The following is a 15462-nucleotide window of genomic DNA, read 5'->3' on the forward strand; positions in this document are numbered from 1 at the left end:
AATAAATAAAATTGGAAATTAATATTTTATGGAGTATTTTTTCCTTTACAAAAAGATTTACTGCATGCATTTGAAATGATTGTACTTAAAATGTAGCTGTATAGCCAGTGTCACACAAAATATACTGATTTTTATGAAATTCCCTAGCCTATAACGTTTGTATTTTAAATATGTGGTCATTACATATTTAGTTATAACTTTACCTTAGTTTTTTATTGGTCTTTTTAAACATGCTAGATAGTGTGTACTTCATTGTAATTCGTATCTGATAGCACTGGTGTAATACTTGGCATAATGAGGAAAATCTGCCTTTACTGTTAAATCAATTTTGATTGTATGTAGAATATGTTATATAAGGCAGTACTTTAATATATACAACAGCCCATACGCCATCAATAAGATCTCATCCTCCAGACTTGTGAATTCTTGGAAAAAATTACTTCCACATGTTCCTAAAACTGCTTAAGATTTTTGACTGGTTGGTGGTCCATTGATTCTAAATATCTGACCTGTCAAAACGCCATCTTTAAACTCCAGTGATGCATAGAGGCCTGGAATTAGCCAGGGCTGAATTTATTACAGAACAAAGGGAGGTGATGATTAACACACCCATCTGAGCAGTAGGGGGGAAAATAATCCTGGAATGGATTAGATGCCATGATCCTAAAACCGCATTCTCTGAGTGCTGGGTCCTTGCCCAGAAGTGAGGAGAGGCCAAAAACTGATGCCTTTTAAATGACAGTGTGTCTCCAAGGGACTGTAGTCAGGGACATTGGTGCAGAGAGTTGGGGGTCAATTCAGAAAATGCCTGTCTTTCTCCTATGGTCTAGGAGAGTTGGGTACCTAGACCCACATTGCATGCAGTAACCTTCAATACTGGCAGCCCACCCAATTAGTTTTATATAGTTATCAGTCTGCTTATCTGGGTGAAGATTCCATCAAACTTTAAATAAAGGAGTTTTGTTTGTTAATTTATTTATTTTTTACCACTAGCCAGGATTGATTTATAATTTTTGGACTCAAGTAGGCTATTTTCAAGACTGGCATGAAGGCTGCCAAGAAAGTGAAGTCCGCTAGAAGTCAAGAGTCATAGGCAGGCTCTCTCTATTCATCAGCAATTTCTGGTAGATTCTGAGCACTCCCCGGGTTTATTTCCAGGGAAATTTATCGTTATAAGAAGAGTCCATGCACAGAGTACTAAACTCATTTCCTGATCACATTTTTTTTCTGTTATTCTCTCCATTGCAATGTACTGCAAGCTTTATAAAAAGCATGGATTAAAAAAAAAGTTATATAGTAGCACTAATGCAGAGTGACTCTCTGGTAAGAGACATCCAACAGAAGAATATCCTCCTGAGAAGGAAACAGACCATTAGAGGAAAGTCAGTTTGACCCTCATTCCCTGGGAGGAGGAGCGCTTGAATCACAAGCCCAGGTGCTCAGGAAATCTCCTGTCACTCTAAGACGGGCCGGGACAGAGTGCCATGTCTGAAGCTTCTAAATACAGTTCAGGCTGGGTCATCATGACAGATGCTGAACTGGCACCACCACGGGGACCAAAATGGGAACTCTGTCAGTGCTTAAATGCCACGGTCCCAGGGCTCAAAGTCTTCCTAGGCCAGGACGGGAGAGGCAGTGCAGGGCCTTATGGGGAGGAGAGCAGGAGCAGCATTGGCAAGGAAATCCTGCTGCCTCGGCAACACCACCACTCCCTCAGAGGGCAACAGATACCCACCACCACACCAGCTATTTTAGAAGCTGTCAGTTTCTGAATTGCTGACACACTTGGAGGACACTGTCTCTTTAAGGGTCATTCTGCCCCTTCAAGGTAGGTAGGCCTGGGGAGAAACGGAGACAGGCTATAGCCAAGGTGTTTGCTGAAGAATGAGTGGAATTAAGTGACGTGGTCAAGATGATTCTAGGAGTCAGGAGTGGAGTTAGGAACAACATGCTGACTTTGGGATTCCCAAATCACCCTTCTACACAGAAGACAGTGTTAGGCAATTCCTTGCCTCATCTCACCCTCGTCTTCTTGACTGTCATCAAAAATCCATGCTAGAGTTAGCCTACTTTGACTCATTCCTCTCTGGTGGGGGCATCAGGGAAAAAAACGAAGACAGGAGAGACTTGGGAAGTGGGTGATCCTGGAGGGATCTGGGAACAGGGGATGTGAGAGTGAGGCTCTAAGTTCTGAAAGCATCTTAAGCTGGTGTTGTTGTTGTTTGCCGTTGAGTTGATTCCGACTCATAGTGACCCTATAGGACAGAGATGAACTGCCCGGTAGGGTTTCCAAGGAGCAGCTGGTGGATTCCAACTACCGACCTTTTGGTTAGTAGCCTGAGCTCTTAACCACTGTACCACCAGGGCTCCAAGCTGGAGTTAGTGAGTTTTAAATAGAAAAACACTAATTTTAATCCAGTGGATTTGTTTCATTCTCAGTGCTTTCCCTGTGCCCGCAAAGTGGGCTCCTGTGTGTTGTCATGGCGTTTGATTTTAGGGTTTCTGAAGGTAGTGTGGATGGTAGAATGAGTTCAAGCTTTGGAGTAAGACAGACCGGAGTCCTTTTCTTCTGGGTGAGTGGTGTTGGACACTTTACCTTGTCTAAGTCTCAGTTACCTTAGATGTATAATTATAACGCCCAACTCTCATGCTCCTTGGGACTATCACTTAGGCATTGGATTGTTTTTGACTCCTCAGCATGTATTCTCCTTATCCTGAGCCAGAGGGTGAGTGATCCTGACAAGGTTGTCAATCTGCAGTCAGGGGTCCTTGCAGCCTCCCGGCTTTTTCTGTCTCTCTTACCTCTCATGGGGCTGTGCTGTTGGGCTGCTTCTTCAGCTCTGATTGGTCTCTCTGCTTCTCTGTTCAAGGCTAGAGTTTGCTTCCCTGGCCCCTTTTACTTAATGAAAACCCAACATACATCTTTCCTCGGTGAGTTGCCCTGTTCCCTCTCCTTTCAGATTCTAGCTTTTTCCTTCTCAAATAGTGTGGCAGCTGTCCTGGACCAGGAGAATGTCACTTAAGTAGACCCACACAAAAACAGGCTTTCTTATTCGGCATTTTCTCTATTTCTTTGTTTTCTCTTCCTCTGCCCTTCCACCCTTCCACCTTCTAACCTCATTTGATTTTAGCAGTTTTTCCTCCAGGCCCTGAATTATTTTCTTCATCATGTGATCTTTTCCTGTTCTACATTTAAAATTTTCTTTATTGGGATTTGCTTTCCTCTGTCTCAAAGGACACAAGGTTTCTGTCCCCCTCTCAGATATAGATAGGGAAGTGATGAAGAAAAGATCTAACTTTTCCTCCCTTTCCAAGTGATGGAAGGAACTAACATCTAATTTAACAGTGCCATGCGTATCTCTTTATTAGCCTTGTTTTGATGAAGATATTGGCTCAGAGGGGCTGAGTCATTTGCCCAAAGTCATACATCTGGGTTGGTGTGATTCCAAGGAAAGACTCTTTCCCCTACCTCACACTGTCTCTGGAAATCCCACATACAGGAATGGATTCCACAATAAGCAAGGTATGCACGGGCTTACTTGTGCTTACTTACTAATCTGTACTGCACAGTTTCATATCTGATGTGGTGAAACCCATGCGAAATTGTGCCCTACAGATTAGTAAGTACACACAAGTAAACCTGTGTGTACCTTGCTTAATGTGAGCCCTTGCGTACCTTGTTTACTGGTTAATCTGCCCCTGCCCACATAGAATAATTCACCCCAGACAGCAGGGACAGGAGATGCGTGGGGGACGTGGTGAGTGCAACAGCTGTCTGTGCAGGAGTTCTTCTGTTCCTGAAGGAGGACGTATCACTGTCTCTCAGTCTTTCCCTCAGCATCACTAGCACTAGCATTTGTAGAAGGGCTTGATGCTTTCCCCATTTTATCCTCATGACGGGCCAGCTGACACCTTCCCTTCTTAGGTTCATGTGGAGGAGAGTTAGGAGAGTTAGTATCTGAGTATTTTCTAGATGCTTGACTGTGACTATTACTCACCAAACTAACAGGCATGAGCAGCTTGAAGCCCCTGAAAGATTTCAGGTCAGGCTCTGCCAGTCAGTTTCACGTGACTCACAGTCATGGAAGCTGAAGCTGGTAGGATTCTGGTAGTTGAGTTGGTAACCATGTTAGGATTTCATTAGAAACATGGCATTCAGTTAAGACACCTCATTACTAGGGAGAAGATCAGAAAAAGAATAGCAATGAAGGTTCTTTATCTGGCTCCAGCCTACTCTTTCAGCTCTTCTCTGGCTGTTTCCTTTCTCATACTTTGCTAATCATACACAGCATTTAATTCATTCATTAATTCCCTCATTTATTCATTCATTCAACAAAATTTTATTGAGTGCATAGTAGGTACAAGACACTGCTACAGATGCAAGGGATGCAACAGGAATAACACAGATGTGGTCTGGATTACTTGCTATTCTTTTAACATGTCTGGTAGATTTTGCTGCCATGCCCCTGCCACAAAATTCCTTTACTTTGAAGATCCTTCTCCTCTCCCATCTCTGCCTTTGAATCTCACCGATACCTCTTCATTTGACTTCGAAAGACTCCTGGGCTGGAAGACATTCCGCTTTCCTCTATACACTATAATGTTTTGTTGATACTTCACCTAGATAATAGTACATGAAAATTAGCATTTGTGTATCTCTTTTGCTGTTGATAAGGTAAAAGCAAATACATACACACTTCATATGTTGTTTGTTGTTGTTGTTAGGTGCCATTGAGTTGATTCCAACCCATAGCAACTCTATAGGAGAGAGTAGAACTGTTCCATAGGGTTTCCAAGGAGTTTCTGGTGGATTTGAGCTGTTGATCTTTTGGTTAGCAGCTGTAGCTCTTAACCACTGTGCCACCAGGGCTCCACACTTCATACAGTGTTCGTAAAAATTAAGCAGAGTAGTTGCTAATGCAAGTCCCTGGGTGGTGCAGATGGTTAAGTGCTCGACTACTAGCTGAAAAGTTGGTGGTTCGAACCTACCCAAAGGCATCTCAGAAGACAGTTTTGGCAATCTGCTTCTGAAAGGTCACAGCTATGAAAACCCTATGGAGCACAGTTCTACTCTGCACACACAGGGTCGCCATGAGTCGGAATCGAATTGACAGCAACTAACAACAGTTGCTAATGGTATCCTCATTTTACAAATGATAAAAATAAGGCTCACAGAGGTTGACCTGTTCAAGGTTAGACAGTTGGAAAGGCAAGAGGTGAGCGATAGAACTAGTCTTTGGATCCCAGTCTCCAGTGAGAACTGTGCCATAGTGGGTCTCGACTCTCCTACTTTTATCAGATTTATTTATGGAGCTGTCCTGTCCCCCTAAGAGATTTTGTACCATCCCAAGACGTGGATCATAGGTAATTTTTTTGTGTGCCCCTCATAACACCTATCACATCCCCAGGCCTGGGCTAGCTAATCAATAATTCTTTGCTGAATAGATAAATAAATGATTGATTGAATGAATGAATTCATAAGATTACTGGAGAGGTTGTTATATAGTTGCCAGCCAAGTAGCCTTTGTATTTATCAAACAAGGTGGTTCTCCATATTTGGCATGAATGTGTTGGGTGGGTCTTAAATTTAGTATAGCTGGCGGTCTCCTGAGTAATTTGAAAGGTATTGCATGTTCCTGGCTATACTCAGATATCTACCTGACTTACACGTTTGAAATTGCCACCTCCAGGGGCACTGTCTCCGGAAGTCATAGTTAAATTATACTTGTTGCTTGGAAATTGGCTGATTAGTTCTTCCCCTTTAGCACATTATCATGAACTTATTTATTCGTGCTCGGTGGGAATATTCTAGTAAAGTATAGGGCAAGTGCTTCTAGGGCCTTTGGGGAGGGGCACCTTTTCACTTTACTGAAACTAAAAGACCATTACGCCAGATCTATAATGGTGCTATGGCAGTGGCTGGAATGGGGAAGGTGGGGAAGGTGGTGGGAGGTTAGCAGCAGTTAATGATTGCAAAGACCAAACAAGCACTGGCTTGATGATGAGCTAATGTGTCACTTCACCCAGAAAAAAATGCCATGAGCCTCGGGGAGGGGACTGTGTTGACAGCTGCTGGCTTAAAATTGACTGGTAAACCTTGAAGACCACCCAGTCCATCAGGATCAGCTTTTGGAGGACCTCTTTACATTGGCTGTGGCTTGTGACCAACTTTTGATTATTTGATTATTTTTGATTATTTCATCTATGCAATATCTGTACTTTCATCAGGAATATTTTCTGAATCAAAAATTGATCTCGCAAATATTAATTTTATGGGGAGCCTGAGATAGAATATTTGAAATTAGGGCTGTTCTAGAAAATTCTGAACTCATGTATTTGTCCCTTATTTTTCTTGGTCTTCCTGATTAATTCAATCATTGGCATATAATCTTATAGATTTATTTGACTCCTTACTGTTTATAAAGTGCTTTCACATATATTACAAATAGATGAATTCTCCTCAAGCATAGACACCTGTTTAAGACTACTGAAAACTTTTGGTCTCTGAACACTGACCCATGTTAAAACTAAATAAAACAAATTTTGAGTAAGTAAGAACCACTTCAGCTACCTTTTCCTGTCTTTCAGTACTGTCATTACATATTTCTTAAAGCCTAAACATCTTGCATGTACCCTTTAATGTTGTTTTGCTTATTGGTCTAGGTTAAAACAAGAGGTTGATTTGACATTGATAGTAATCTTCAGTGATCTGCCACATTTGGATATTTTACACAGACAGAACTAGGGATGGGAAATAAGACACAACAAAAGAAGATCCCTTACACTTGTTCTTACTTAGTAAATCATTTTAATTTGGTGAAGAGACCTAAAATATTCCTGAACACAACTGCACTGGTACTAAGAAAGGGAAACTCCTGTCTGACCTTGCTTTGAGTTTTCTTCTCTCCCAAAAGAACTGACTGCCAAAGGCTCAATAGAGCTGTCTGACTGAGCTGGCTGAGTATTAGCCCCACATTTTGGCATTTGAAGACAGAAGCACACAGATCTGCAGCTCTCGTTTCTAACTGGACAGCAGCATATAGTGGAAAGAGCATTACCTCTGGAGTCAAACCAGCTCCAATCCTGCCCTGACACCTTCTAGTTATCTGATGTGAGAAAAGCCGTTTAATCTTGCCAAGCCTCAGTTTTGTCATTTGTAAAATGGCAGTGACAATGCCTACTTCATAGGGTTTCTGTGAAAATGACATAAAATATACACAATGCCTAGTACTGTGCCTGTTACTTCTCTTTCTTTTTTGCCTCCACCTTCAAAGTATACCGGAGCACTGGAAGTTGAAACTGTAATGACATTGAGCCTTTGTCTGCTAAACAAAAAATAAATATAAAAATTACCACACTTACTTCTTTACAAAGCCTCTTTAAAAGACTTCGATCTCAGGGAATGACTTTGAGTCCTTGACTATGATTCTGTGTATCACGGAGAGAGGTGCTGGCTGTCAGGTGGAGAGTGCTCTAGGCAGCTGGAGAGAGATATGTGCTCTTAGTCTCCTTAATTGGCTTATTGGCAAGGGAATTGCAGGCTTCAGGTTACCTCCCCCTTTCTCCCAAATAGAACTTGGAGGGCATGGAGAGCCCAAAGACTCCATTCCAGTTTTAAAGTCATCTACCAGGCTTGTTTGAGTGTTTGCTATCATTATAAGTTTAGTTTAATCCCACCTGGGTTATAGTTCGTTCCCTTGAAGCTCTGGACTGGGTATCAAATTTGGGCTCAGTCCGTACTCAGGTTAGTGCCAAATGCTCATCTTCTGCCATATTTAGAATTATTCTATGAAAAGTTTCATCGCCAACTTTCTTTAAGCTACCTGATAAAAGCTGACAGCCCAGAACCAATTTCTACTGCAGAGGTCCTCTGGAAATCGGAGTTTACCTGAGCTTGGTAGAGAGAGCACTGCCTGGGTCATAAGCTTCTGACGCCTGCCTTAGTGTGAATGGGAGCCCTGATATGGCTGTGAGAGTCTCAGGTTCTAGAGACTTTGGGATCCAGGAAGTAGACCAAAGAGTGAGTGGCTGCCCTACTAACACCAGGTAGGAAATACCATGTTATGTAGTTGTGCACATCTTTGTCAGAAAACAAGAATGATGAAGTGTTTGATTATCATACGGGTTGGAGCTTTTTTCTTTATTGTTTCAAACTGTTTTATTTTGGGGGGAGTCAAACTATGGCAACCGAGGTCCAGTTTTATGGAAGTGGCACTGGGCATCTAATCTCAGAAAATTCTACGCTGCTTACCTGTTTTTGTAGTAGTCTTCTATCACCCATCATCGACATTGAAACCAGGTTATAGTTTATCATTGAAACTAGATTAAAGTTCATCATATAGTTCATCATTTAATGGCAAAGCATTAAATTCAACTTATGGAATTCATAGTCTGGAAGGGAAGACAGAATTATCATTACCTTGCTTTAAAAGAAAACTTTGATATATAGAGAACATAGCCTAAACTTCGTATTATGACATCAAAGATTCTTCTAAAATGTAAGCTCCATGTGGGCAGAGATTTTTGTTTGTTTCCTGGTGTATCGCAAGAGTCTAGACGAGTGACTGTCACATAGTAAGTGTTCAATAAATAGTCTTTCAGTTCAAGTGAACATGCCTTTCTTCCCTCGTTTCTCTTCTCTTTCCTCATGTACCCCAAGCTCTGCCACAGCAGTTTGCTTGTAATTTCCTGTAAGGTCGAAGTGCTTACTCATGCTGTTCCCACTACCTGAAATTCTTTCCCCATAATTTCTTATTGGTATTGAACTTATTTTTCAAGTCCATACTCAAATGTCATCTTGTGAAGTCTTTAATTCTCTCATTATTGTTCTAAGCTCCTTAACACTTTGCTTCTGCATCTGCTGGAGCAGCTATCACAGTCAGTCTTCTCTAACAGTTTGTCTGTCGTTCCTACCAGATTGTGAGCTTCTTCAGAGGAAGAACCTGTTTTAATAATCTTCACCATTAGCATATAACCTGGTTTATAGAAAGCAGAAATTTTTGGTGAAATAAAAATGGAATTAAATATAATCCCATATGCCTGCAAAATCCTTAAGAGGCAGAATTGATGTAATCTGGACTATAACATCAATAATATATAAAATGAATATAATAATAGTAACTCTTAGGTTTGTTGTATTAAATGATGTTATGCATATAAGTCTTAGCATAGTGCCTGACACCATTAACTCTTTGGAGCCCTGGTGGTGCAGTGGTTAAGAGTTCAGCTGCTAATCAAAAGGTTGGCAGTTTGAATCCACCAGCCACTACTTGAAACCCTATGGGGCAGTTCTACTCTGTCTATAGGATCGCTATGAGTTGGAATCGACTCGACGGCAACAAGTTATTTTTTTGTTTGTTTTTTTAATTAACTCTTTGGTTGGGATAGATCTTGTGGGCTAATATTCTTCTCACTGTCCAAAGTCAATACTATGTTATAAGCAGAATAATTTGATTCTGTTTTACCATAAAAATATAAATATAATTTTTTGTGCTGGAAGCTATCTTAGCCCCTCCCCCCCCCACCCCTAATGTAAAGATAAGGAAACTGAGGCCCAGTGAACCTTCAGTCTCTTCAAGACTTTCCAAGATTTCACTGTTCGTGAGTAGCAGATCCCCAGGAGTAAGTGTGCTTTGTTTGCTATAATAATGACTGACTCCTCAAAAAACATCTTTTAAGTGGAGATGCAAATCACCTGGAAGATTGTTTGGTAATGTCTAATTTTGGTATTAAGTGTTCATTAAAATCAAAGTACATTGTAATTTAAGGCATTTTCTACATATAACAACCAAATCAATTTATTGTGATTGGCTTGCTATTGTTAGTCTCGGTGGTCTCTAAGCTGCACAACTAATCCAGCCATTAAATGTTGGAGTTAAAAGGAACTTTATAGCACCTCTAATTAAATGTGCATGTGCTGTGCTATAAATATTAATGAAATTGGGTACCAGAATAGTGACTTGGGCAAGATCAAACGTGTTTAAGATGTTTCGGTTGTGAGAATGGTCAAAATATTTGAGAGGTGCTACAGAATTACTGGAGTCCCTGGGTGGTGCAAACAGTTAATGTGCTGGGCTGCTAAGTGAAAAGTTGGTGGTTAGAGTTCACCCAGAGGTACCTTGGAAGAAAGGCCTGGTGACCTACTTCTGAAAAATTAGTCTTAGGGAAGTGACGCTGTGTATCTGATTTCAGAAAATTGAAACCCCAAAATTGAAAACCTACGGAGCTCAGTTCTACTCTGACACACATCGGGTTGTCATTTGTCAGAATTGACTCAATGGCAACTGGTTTTACAGAATTATTGGCTCTTTTGGCCGGGGTTGAACCTAGTGTGATCGTGGGGAGATCAGGAGGCAGGAGACCTACCTTCTAGTCCATGTTAACTTTCAATTTCTCTTAGTCTCAATTTCCTTATCCACAAAATGGACATAAAAATAAATGCTATGTTTACTTGATCAATTGGAAGGATAGATTAGATAAAATCTAAAATATAAATTAAGAATCTATTTTATTATTGCTACCATTGTACATGAAATGAGAATGGAACTCACTCTAAGCTAAACTCAACTTTCTGTGTGAACTTAGTATAATAGCATCCATTTTTATCAAAGCACCAGTAGGTCAGAGATAGCGGGTGACACGATGAACTCATAGTTAGTATCTCCCTTTTAGGAATTTGTGGGTTTTTTTTTTTAATGGGAATAGATATGTTGGTTTGACCCTATGATTCACACAGTGTTCTCCAGTGAGTTGTAACTGGCTCAATGCAAGTTTTTAAGTGTTCATGTTTAACTTCCTTGGTTATGTGTAACTTTATCATTTATGTTCCTGATTTACTGAAACGTACCTTGTTAAAATACTATACATAAAGTCATCTGATAGGCGAAGAGTCTTTCTGGGTCATCCAAATGAGCTCCTAATGATTATTTTTTTGAAGACAGGGAGTCACAAATTGCTAAGAATAGAAGAACTTGAAAACAAAAAGGTGTTTTCTGACCTTCAAGGGAATGATTATATTTCTGAATGAATGATCTGATTTGATTGAAAAAACCAGCTATGTATTTCTCATCTTCTTGACTTAGGTAACTAGATTATACATTCTGATTAATAGCTTATTGTTCAACTTGAAATTATTGGTCTGGTTATCCTGTATATGTTATATAACTATGATTTAGAAATGCATTTTACAAAGGGTTAAAATGTATTTTTATTTAGATCGTTGTTCTTGACTCGGAGATTGTTATTTTAAGGGTATTGTACTGTAGCTTACATCTCACATGGAGCAAATGCCTCTGGAGGTTTAAAAATACCCTATAAAATATAACATTAATTTTATTTCCCAATGATTATATCTAAGAAACAATTGAGAATGGAAAATTACAATGTATTCATGTTTTCGAAAGTGTGGGCGGGTGCCTTCATTCTGTATGTAAATATCGCTGGGCTCTATTTTGTGAACGAATGAGAGTCAAGAACCTCAGAGTGTTTCTAGGAAACAAATAACTGTCTCTGAAAAGTCTCTTCAAATAGGCAAATACTTCCTATGCCTCCATAGACTTGTCCAACTACCCAAAGTAGACTTTCTACTAATCATGGGTTCCCAGGACTGTTCCAGCCCTCTTAGAGCCCTCGCTTTTCTGAGATCCTATGAGACATACAACACAATATGTAATGGTGTGGAAAACTGTGTGGTAGTATTCATATTAGTCTTTGATTATTTGTGAATGCTCTCAGTCTCCGCTTGTACAGTACGTGCCTTGAAGAAGGGCCCCATTGGGTGCTTTGATTTTTTTCAGAATCTAGCACAATGCTGGGCACATAGTAAGCACTCCATAAGCACATAATTAATCAATACTAACTGGGAAACTTCTGTTTCAAATTATCTACCTGGAACCTCATATGGAGCCACATGTTGATAGGTGGTTTTTGATTGATTTGATTTAAACTGCAAACCCATTTAGAACACCCACTCAATTCTTTAACTTCTATAATAATAGGAATCTGGGCCCTCAGTCTTTCTTTTTCTTCCTTTAACTTGTCTCGCCCAAACAGTTTTAAATTCGATGCTTCTAATTGAGGTTGTCTGCGTTATTACCAAGACTTGCATCAGAGAATGTTCTTACATCCTTTTCATTAGAGGCTGGAAGAGATGCTGAATGTTTTTAGTTCAGTCCCTCTAGTTGCACAGTGAGAAAATAGGCTGATGTGGTTAAGTGACTTGTCTAAAGTTACTCATTTATCCATTTAACAGTTAAATTTTGAGGAGCCATTTTATTCCAGATAACATAGTGAGTTCATAGTAGAGTCTTTTATTTCCTAATTCACCACCTTAGTCCGTATTCCAATCCCAGCCTCGACTTGGCTTCCATTAAATATTTATCACTTAGTGCAGTGATATGTTTCCCTTCCCTCTTCTTTCTTAAACACACACTGGGGAAATCGTATGTCCAAAATTTCTGGTGGATCTTACTTACAGTGTCTCTTTCCAATTTTTTCATAATTGTAATGCTGTCTGGTGAGATTTTGTAACACTTTGCTCCAAAGGTAGGACAAGGCTTTTTTTTTTTAAATCTTGTTTTGAGAAATTTTTGAAAAATTCGCAATGCTCATGATAAGTAAGGAACTCCTGGGATATCACAGAAAGAAAATGAGATTTGGGAATCCAAGTCTGAGGAAGCTGAGCTACTCTGTTTGACTGAGCGTGTGATGAGGTAATGCTCTGCTACTGAAAGGCACATAGAATCATCCTAGGATGGAGGTTTGTCCTTCAACAGCAGTTCTCATCTTAGAAAAGTAGATCCATTTTTCTGTGCTTGAAGGAGACCAAAATTAGCTCCTATCTTAGACCTGTTTAGTCCAAGGTATAAAGTTTTATGCGTAGACATCCAAAACCTAGTTATAAAACATTTGTTCATGTTCTTTGGTGAAAATGGTGATTGGGGCCAGTGGCTGTGGATAAACTAAAGTTTTTGGTCAGAAACTTCCCCTTTATTTAAGAGTTTGGGGGCAGTTCTTCAGTGACCTGAATGCCCTTCAGAAGGGAAGAGGGAGGAGCTGGGGAGGATGGAGAGCTATGACATTTTGCTGCTTAGGGGCACTTGGCTCCCGGTGGGCTTTTGGCAACGCTGTGGGAGACTCTTGCCAGAGATGCTGCCTGGGGTTTAGAGAAAAACCTGTCAGGGCTAGAAGGAAAGGAAAATAAAGGAATCATAGGATGGGCTGTTCACAGACCTAGAAATCTGCTACAGGTAAGTGGGGATGGCAACAAGATGGTCTGGCATTCTGTTCCATTCTTCTTTCATCCCACTACTGCCAAGGACTGATGTCCCAGAACCTCTGACCCTTGAGAACATTGAAAAGTCAGTTGTCAGAGTAAGACACTGCTATTTCCAACCTTTATTTATGTATGTGTTTATTTACAAGGGAAGCAATCAGAATCCTGCATGTTAAGGGTGGGCCAGAGAAACAGGTTTTTAGACTTGGCTTGCACCACATTGGATTTAACAAAATTATACTAGCTAATCTGGACTTGGAAAATCTTAGGACATTTAATTATTGGCATCATGTACCTAAAAGTAAATTTAAAACATTACAGAAAATTCTTCTCTGGTAAATCTGACCCCAGTCTTCTTCATCAGTTTATGCCCATCCCTTCCCCCCCGCCCCCCGCCCGCTGCCTTGCTCCTTGAGCTCAGAAGACACAGGAAAGGACCATCTGGCTCAGCATGCCAGCTTTTTATTTGGTTGCTCTCGATCCCACCTTCCTGTTTGAATCACCCCTCCCCTCTGCCCATACTTCAGAAACCAATCAAGGTGTCTCCTGAACTCATTTATTCCCTTTGTTTCAGCCACCTTCTCGGGTAACTTTTTCCATATGCTTACATCCTTGCCTCACAACAGACTTTTTTTTTTTTTCACTCAAAATGCCTAATTGGACTCTTAGGAAAAGCCATTTACTCAAATATACAACAAAGTATTTCTAAAGATCCCAAACAACTTTTTACTACTTTTGATGACCAGGACAAGTAAGTGGAGGAAAATGGCTGTGTTTAAAAATGACTGCCTGATGGGCAGTGATGGTGGGTAGTATGGAATTAAAGAAAACATTATTAGCATTGAATCCCTTCTTCTCCCCCCCACCCCCGAGTGAAATTGTCTAATAGAGATTTGGAGTTATAGGCTGTAATTATTATTATATTTTTTAATTTGGCATTTATTTATGTTGTTGTCACCTGTTTGGCCTCATTCTCATCAATGTGGTGACATTAGTACTCTTCACATTGCCGGTTGTGGACCAATTTTCTTCAGCTGTTGCTAAAACTTACTAAAATGCCAGATGCCATGTTGGAAACACGAAACCTGAAAGAAGGTCATAAATCACAAAAAACAAACCATAAAAAAATAATAAAATACCCCGAGTGCTGTGCTCCAGAGCGTCCCAGCTTTGCTTCTCCTTTTGTTCACCCCATCCCCACTCCACACGCACATTTTTTTAGGGCGGGTGCTCAGCAGTTGCTCACCTAAGGCTTGATTGTTCCTTTTGCAGATTCTGAGCAGAGCACTGGTTCGGACTCTGAGGTGCTCACTGAGCGGACTTCCTGCTCCTTCGACACTCACCGGGACCTGACCTCTGGTGCCGCAGGCCCTGTGCCTGCCACCATGTCCTCCATGGAGGAGATTCAGGTGGAGCTGCAATGTGCTGACCTTTGGAAGAGGTTCCATGATATTGGAACTGAAATGATCATCACCAAAGCAGGCAGGTAAGAACATGTTCCATAGCCACATTCAAAGAATGGAGAACAAAAGTAGGAGCTGTGATGTATTTTTATTTATTTGTAGTAGCATAAGTGGAGTCAAAGCAACTTGCCATCAATTTCCTGCATCTAGACATCTTGGTAAAGTAGTCCTGTTGTGGTTTCTATGATTTTACTGTTATCCTCCTAAGGCCACTCAAACCTAAATCACCTCTATCCTCACAAACATTTCTCACCTACAAATGCAGTTTAGCTAACACTGGAGGCCTTTGGTATCTTAACAGCTGAAAGGTATATTTCCAGAGTAAGTGCTTACTTCACTATCCAACTTTTCAAAAGAAATAGCTTGCTCCCCAAACAACAGCTTGCATCTTATAAGCATTTAAAGCAGTCAGACATTTTTGTAAGGATTTTGTAAGGATTGGGCTTGGTGCATCTTTTGAGCCCTGCTCGTGGATTCCTTGTGTTTTATTGTTGGTTTGAAATTATTACAAAGTGTTATTGGTGGTATGGAGGCAATTTTTGCAAAATATTTAAATAGCATGACAAAAATTTTAAAAACACAGTTTCTATACACTCCTAGGAATATATCCTAGAGAAATAAGAGTCGTCCCTCGAATAGACATATGCACACCTATGTTCATGGAAGCATTGTTCACAATAGCAAAATGATGGAAACAACCTAGATGCCCATCAACAGATGAATGGA

At 40.4% G+C, this 15462-nt stretch overlaps 1 protein-coding gene across 1 annotated transcript in view; it reads left to right on the forward strand.

Annotated features, from left to right (window-relative positions):
• TBX15 (T-box transcription factor 15) overlaps nucleotides 1-15462 on the forward strand; it is a 139352-nt gene that overhangs the window by 50179 nt on the left and 73711 nt on the right. Inside the window, exon 2 of the mRNA XM_004380342.1 lies at nucleotides 14546-14759. Coding sequence (XP_004380399.1) covers nucleotides 14546-14759 — 214 coding nt within the window. The remainder of the gene's footprint in view (nucleotides 1-14545; nucleotides 14760-15462) is intronic.

The sequence above is a fragment of the Trichechus manatus genome, unplaced genomic scaffold (genome assembly GCF_000243295.1).
Source record: "Trichechus manatus latirostris isolate Lorelei unplaced genomic scaffold, TriManLat1.0 scaffold00073, whole genome shotgun sequence".
Taxonomy (NCBI): Eukaryota; Metazoa; Chordata; class Mammalia; order Sirenia; family Trichechidae; genus Trichechus; species Trichechus manatus.